Source organism: Epinephelus moara, chromosome 10 (genome assembly GCF_006386435.1).
Source record: "Epinephelus moara isolate mb chromosome 10, YSFRI_EMoa_1.0, whole genome shotgun sequence".
In the NCBI taxonomy this organism is placed as follows: domain Eukaryota; kingdom Metazoa; phylum Chordata; class Actinopteri; order Perciformes; family Serranidae; genus Epinephelus; species Epinephelus moara.
Window position 1 is genome coordinate 39,451,003 of NC_065515.1, and position 7,357 is coordinate 39,458,359.

Consider the following 7,357-nt stretch of genomic DNA (forward strand, 5'->3'; position numbering starts at 1 on the left):
TGTATCTTATCTTTTATCTTACTCCTGGTCGGTGCAATTAATGCAAGCAATAAGACAAATTGCAGACAGACAACGAGCACTAATTCAATAAGATTCAAAAGGATGGATATGCATTAAAAAGGATGGATTTTGCACATACAACATGTGAATTGCTCTTAAAATATAGTAGCCTATATTGCATTTAAGTATTGAAAGTTAAAGTCTTTCATCAAAATGACTTTATTCTACATCTGATTTAAAATAAACCATTTGTATAAATCAACCAGCATGCACGACAAGAGCAAAAAAACGAGGCTTTTTTCATCTCCAGGATTTTGTCTTCAACCTTTAACTTTTAACTGTAAAAAATTAAAGGGTACGTTTTAAATGGTGGAAAGAGATGCTTTTTCCGCCAGTCACACAGAGAGGCTTGAGGAAAAATATTTGTTGCTTCGTGGAGGGTCACAAAAAAAAACAAAAAAAAAAAAAAACTGAAGTCACACTCCAGCCACCCCCCTTTTCTGATGAGTACAGAACAGTCCCTACGGCTTTATCTATCCCCTCAGATAAAGATGGTATCATGGTATCATACATTAATGAATAGAGGTACATAATGTAAAATTAAGAATGCTATCAAATAAAAACAGTACAAGAGCAAAATTACAAAAAATACCAAAATAACAATGCAAGCAGTATACAATGTAAGCCACACATACATAGAAAAATGGATACAAAATAAAATAGTATGATGTCGTTACAGTTGTGTAACAAACAAGCAGGCCTGTACACATTTTAAGAAATAAAACATTTTTTTGTGCATATAATATTAGCCAAAACTAGAAAATTTCCAAACGCAGAACAAAAGGATTTTCCAGACTCACTGGGAATTTTCTTTGTCCCATGATAACTTTATTCCTAAATATATTGTGAAATTCACTCCCAAAGGTTGTGAAAAACAAGGCAGTTACAAATGCCTGTACAGAGGCTGATACAGAGCTGTCGTCTAAACGTTTAGTTTAGACACATCACATTTTATATCTTTCATTCCTTGATGATGGTGATCTTGATGTTTCTGTCAAAAAAGCGTCCCTCCCCTTCACTCACCTGTAGGTAATGATTAACACAGCTGGTTGATAGAAAAGATTCCCCTGTTTACATATTGCATTTTGATGTAGTGTTTTTGTTTTTGTTTTTTGTTTTTTTAGAAAAAATAATCTGGATGCTGTAGTGCAATGAAATTGAATGCAAAAAAGACAATCTTTGAGCCACTTCCTAATGTTATTCATTTATTTATTTTGGCACAGTATTTAGGCCATTCTCTCAAACTAAGCCCAAACTTCAGACCACAGGATATAACCAAAATATCCCTCAGTCCCACATTATGTGTAATTATCCCCTGGTTAGGAATGTGACATAGCCTGAATTCCCCCACAAATGAGACCCAGTTTGTGAAAACTTCTCTTACACATGAACAAGCCTGTAATTAATATGCAGAGAGGTAAGGTTTTGTTCTCTGTGTGTGTTTTTTTAAGTAGGCCATAGTGTGCATGCTTTCATTTGCCTAATGAGCTGAGAGTGAGAGGCGGAACGTTTTTGTTCCAGAGCTTCATTACGCCTTCAAAATAAAAGCTTTGAGGGTCCACCATGATAGAATACATGGTAAGTCCAGCAAAATTAATGTCCCTCTCTGGTTGTGATGAAAATGGCTTTCACAGACTTGTACAGGCTTTTGAATTATAGCTTTCTGTTAGCTTTCAAGTTAGATATAAAGTCAGTTTTGACTGACATTCAAAGTTAAACAGCAGTCACCATCCCACAAATGAAAAGCCATGGCCTTTTAAGACAACTGGATTATCATTATCCTTGACAAACAAACTACAAAAATAAACTATTTTTTACTAAAAAACAAAAAGAATTCATCTTGATGGAAAGTCTGAATCATAAAAATACTCATAGTCGGTCAAAATTTTGAAACAATTGGTTGAAAATGTGATTTTCAGAGACACAACATGGTAGCCTAATTTATAATTTTGATAAAAAGAAACTTAACATCTAGACAAAACTTAAATGTGCGGAAACACTTCAAAAATCTAAATAACAATGACAACTGACAAAAATAAATAAATAAATATAAAAAATAGGTAAGTAAATATAAAATCTGTATAGTATTTGGATTCTAACAATAAAAAATAATAAAAAATAATAATAATTTGTAGTGCTTAACCTACTTTATGTACAAATCATGAGGTGGCCGAAATAAAAATTTTGCTTTCCTAGTTCATGATTTTCGTCTGTAGGTTTTTTGGAATTTTGGAATTGTTAAGTTGTAGATTTTACTTTTAAAGTCACTTTATCATTTACTATCACTATTTCAGAGTAAAATACTATATATTAATTATCTCATAATTTTGACATAAGTTACCGAAGTTACCTTTTTATATTTATTTTGGCGTTCTGACTGCAACTCGTGGCTGCAACACAGCTTTATCAACACGGCTTTTATTTTGTAAATGACGGCCGGTGCCGGAAGTGTTGTCCTCCGGGCCGGAGGAGATCCGCAGGAGTTTGAACAAGTTTCTTCTCTGTTGCGTTGGCAGTTTGACTGTGAAGATGCTTCCCGGAGCGCTGGCCGTGTTGCTGACTTTATTCAGCCTCACTGAGAGCAAAGAGAAAGACTTTTATACTTTCAAAGTAGTGAACAGCAGGGGGAAGTTAGTGTCCCTGGAAAAGTACCGGGGCTCGGTAAGTCTGGGTCTGAACAGATGAATATTAGGCTATAGTGGTGATGCTGGAGTCTTCACAGTAACCGGTCTCTCTGCATGTCGGCCGGCTGCATGACTGAATGTTGCATGGGAATGTTTATTTATTTCTTCTCTCACTTAGCATGTTGTTAGTAGATGTGACTAACACAGCTCTGCAGAGGATCAGTGTGACTGTAGCCTGCTCGGGATGTCCCATCATGTACCCCCGCTAGCCTACGTGGCAACAGGCCTGCAGAGCCGCTGTAGCTGCACGAGAGTTTTCATTCAAATCAGGTACCGATAAGTAGACAGGATTAGCCTCAGTCTGCATTTAATGGACTGATTTAATACCCTACATGAAACTTCTGCAGATTCTATTTAAGTTTACCAGAGTCATTAAATGAGTCTTAACATACGGGATTTTGTTTGCAGGTAAATTTCCAGGTATGGTGTTTGTTTTTTTGTTTGTTTTTTGCTATTAGCCAGTCAGGTTTTGTTTAACACTGTTCATATCAAAATATAACAAATGTAAGCAAAGTGGAGCTGAATGGAGGAAGTTTGAGGTGCATTCATGTGTGGGCAGCACAGTATTAATGTTGTAGGAAAATGTACTTTATATGATAAAGCCTACATATTTACACCTGACCTCTTTTTTCAGTTAATGTGAGGATCTTTTTCAAAAAGAAGTAAACATGCATGAATAAAAATAAACATGAGACCATGTGTAGTTTATAGGGCTGACTCGAAAGCTTCAATGCTGCAATCATTGCCATGGTAATCTATATCCAAATCCATTTTCTATAGCAGTGGTTCCCAACTGGTGGGTTGCGGTCTAAAGGTGGGTCACAGGTCCATTCTGAGTGGACCGAAAGTGACTCACAAACATGTCAAGTTTGTAAAATAACACACTTTATTTTGGAGCGCAGTGAATTTCCAGCACAGAGCTTTTATTTTGAAGTGCTGTTTCCCACTGTAGAGTGTGTGACTAATGGACAGCTTCTTGACAGAGATAGCAAACTAGCTCAATTACATGCAAATGCAAGTATGATGCTGAATATATTAAACTGCACTGACCTTGAACTAATGACTACGGAGAAGTCTGGACGCCATGGCTGGACCATTTGGGAACCACTGTTCTATACCATCCCAGCTGGCCACCAACGTTCTTAGACTCTCTGTACGTTTACATGCACGGTTACAGCTCGTCTAGGCCATTTAATTGGACTACTGTCCTTGTCCCAGTATACAAGCACGGGAGAGGAATTGATTTATTGACCAAAGTATGTCCAGCTCTGCTATGATGAGTGGCGACATGCCTCCAGCTTGTTAGTATTGGACCTTTTTCCGGTTGACCTATTACGTCGCTGACCAAACAATCGACAAACAAGTTAGCTATGGTTAACTAGTGGCAAACTGGTCCCGTGATAGACAACTTTACAGCTCTGTGCATTTCATACTTCCAAAAATGCATGGCTCTGGATGTAGATTTCGCTATGTTGTTACGGGCCTCTTCTTCTGTTACACATTTAATGCTTTCGACTTCCAGATCAAAGCCCAGGGCGGACGCTGTGGAGCATGCTCAGAGCACCCAGGCCAATTTGGGTTTCAGTGACTGAAAACACGTAGGAGTAATTCGACTCCCGATAGCATTATCTGGGTGTGTTAGTCCAGCTTTGAGAAATTAGATTTAGTGCCATTTCAGTCAGACTAACATTTCTTACTTGTATTTTAAAAGCCCGATTTCAGTCAGACTAACACTATAAATCTATTTTCACTAATGTCATATAAATGTACTGATTGATATCAGGTTGAATTTAGGTTGTGATGTTGGGTGACCAAAATCAATGGCAGGACATCTACTGCTAAAGTCAATTTGACATAGAACTCTGATGACAGATGATGTTGATATTTTGTAGGTTTTAAGTTGTGTTGTTAAGTAACAAAAATCCAATGTCATCTTGACGTAGAATAATGACATTTTGTTGTCAGGTATAGAGAACAAAACCCAACGTCTGCAAAACGTCACAATGTTAATGTCCACACAGTGTGAAATTCTAACATTGATAGACATTTAAAATATTGTTAATGTGATTTTCATTCCGAGCAATATTTGACGTCTGTCTAACGTAAAGAGTCCAATGTCTTTCTGACGTCATGTTGATGTCAGATGCCTGCTGGGGTTATCCCAAATAGCCCATAAATTAAGAAATAGTAATCCAACATAATTCATTATACATCAACATTAGTTATTAGTTATTCTCAGACAAGGACATTTAAACTTAGTGATCGGTCTAGCTTTGTGACTCAGATAGTTTGACCACCCGTGACAGGCTTGCAGATTAGTAGGCAAGATGTTGTAAAAGTCAAGCGTTTGGAATAGTTAAAAAAAAAAAAAAAAAAAAACAATAAATAAACAAAAACATTAACAAAGATCACCCCCCCAAAATATAAAATATGTATCCTGCCCAATGTCTCGGGTTAAAAGGTGTCTTTCACAGATGCTTCCAAATTCTTATAGTTATCATAGCTAGTTACTCATAATATTTGAAACATTTTAGTGTACTGTTGTTTTAAGTAAGTTGCCATGTTATGAAGGATTTGGTTCATGGGGTTTTCAGATACAACACACGTGGAATTGCTTCATTGTGACACTAGATGTCAGCACTAGATGATGGGATCATCACACTGTCAGTCTGTCCTCCAAATTAAAGAATGCATGTGCTCACTTTCCCAGCGATGAGCTGCTCTCCCATCCTCTGCAGAAACTCCTTACTGACTGTGAGCTGAGGCATGAAGCTGTAACATGTATTAACCTGCACTAACATGCTCAACTGTTTCTGTGCCGTGTATCTGCACAGGTCCATCCATGAAAACCCCACTAACACTTAATGTGAAAAGGTAAACAGCAAAGGCATTGATTTGATCAAACATGTTGTTTGACTTTCTGTCTGAATCACAGTGTACACAGTTACATGCAATCTATTGCTGAATTGATTAACATAGTTTTTAGCCACTAATGTCAATTCATATATTGTAAAACAGTCTTGCAATGTATTTCATAGCTGTAGACATATTACATACCTGTCTGTGAGGAGTTTTGAGTTCTCTCCATCTTTGGAATCACTGTTGACTCATGTTTTTTGTTCCTCTGTCAATTCTTTTCTTTTTCTCTTTGCTGATCCTGCCCCAGTATCAGCCAAGCCACAAAATATAAAATGTCAAAAATAAAATTCTCTAAAGAAAAAATCTTATCCTGCTTCCTTTTAACTGGCTACCATACTACTCACGGCCAAATTTCACCTTGGAAAACGTAAACATAAGTGCTTTTGGTCTGCTCACGTAAATCATTTGGCATGATTTCACAGGGTATTGGACATGGTGACAGGCACTAAGAATAACTGTATACAAATAAGCAATCTTATCGCTGATGGTCTTGTTTGTATATGTAGGTCATATAGAGGGATCAGCTTTAAGCTGAGATTTTGACCCTTTTCTATCAAAATTAGTGTGTACGCAGGTTTTTTAAATGTGCGAAAACTCGTCTAAAATAGGCATTAGACTGATTTCCCATTACCAGTACACCAGAGTCACATGGCTCTACAGTAGATGAGTATTCCTCTCTGTTTTTTTTCATTCATTTTTTTTAACCAGTGTGTCACGTTCAACGTCAGGGACAGGCCAGAAAACAGGTTAGTAAACAACAGAAAGCAGCATGGAGGCCAGTGAAAATGTTACAAAGTGTTACCTCTTTTTTAATATATCTCTTAGTTATTCAGTCTCTCTCTCAAACTTGGTGCCAACTAAATTTTGAACGATATTTAAGCGCTGCTTTTATAGAGACAGTACCGGTGACTACTGCAGAGTCATTTGTCCCAGGGCTGAATGCCGATTGTAACATTTCCCATGTTAGCCAGATGTTAACGAGTGGTAGTGTTTTTTGTTTTTGTTTAGTGGGAAAGGGGCTTTGCATAACCTGTTAAGAATACCTTGTAGTTGCTTGAAGTTGCTCTTAAATAGAATTGATAAAATAGATTATAGTGTTTCATGTAGTAAAAAAAATCATCACAGAAAAAAATGAGGCTGGGGCTTTGAGGCTCCATCAATTGTGTACTAGTTGTTACGCTTAGATTGACCCTGATATGAAACTAAAGATATATTCTGTCTCTTCTCTCACATACCGACACATCTGAGATAAACACAAGCTAACAAAACTAACAGATGATGTGCACAGAGCATGTCCTGTCCATCTGCTCTCATTCAGGTATATGAACAGCTGTTTATAGTCTCTCAGCTGCTGCTGACGGTTGTTTAGTGACAGTCAGGACTGTTAATCAGAGTTTTTACCGAGTGTTCCTGTGGTTTTAGGTGTCCCTAGTGGTGAATGTAGCCAGTGAATGTGGCTTCACTGAGGAACACTACAAAGACCTGCAGCAGCTCCAGCGGGACTTTGGGCCGTATCACTTCAACGTGCTGGCCTTCCCCTGCAACCAGTTTGGGCAGCAAGAGCCCGGCAGCGACAAGGAGATTGACAGCTTTGTGCGCAGAGTCTACGGAGTCTCCTTCCCCCTGTTCAGTAAAATTGCAGTCGTCGGAACTGGAGCAAACAATGTCTACAAGTACCTTGTTGGTGAGTGAGA

The 7,357-nt window shown here is 37.7% G+C and overlaps 1 protein-coding gene across 1 annotated transcript; it reads left to right on the forward strand.

Moving 5' to 3' along the window:
* Positions 1-2,502: 2,502 nt before the first annotated feature.
* On the forward strand, positions 2,503-7,357 carry gpx7 (glutathione peroxidase 7). Its single transcript, XM_050054393.1, has 2 exons — positions 2,503-2,721; positions 7,086-7,357. The coding sequence occupies exons 1-2, from the start codon at positions 2,590-2,592 to the stop codon at positions 7,353-7,355; spliced, it is 402 nt and encodes a 133-aa protein (XP_049910350.1). The 5' UTR covers positions 2,503-2,589; the 3' UTR covers positions 7,356-7,357.

What these genes read in the sequence shown, in the direction of transcription:
- gpx7 (XM_050054393.1), top strand. Translation starts at nt 2,590, where the DNA reads ATGCTTCCCGGAGCGCTGGCCGTGTTGCTGACTTTATTCAGCCTCACT. An exon ending in TGGAAAAGTACCGGGGCTCG is followed by an intron (nt 2,722 to 7,085) that starts GTAAGTCTGGGT and finishes CTGTGGTTTTAG; the next exon opens with GTGTCCCTAGTGGTGAATGT.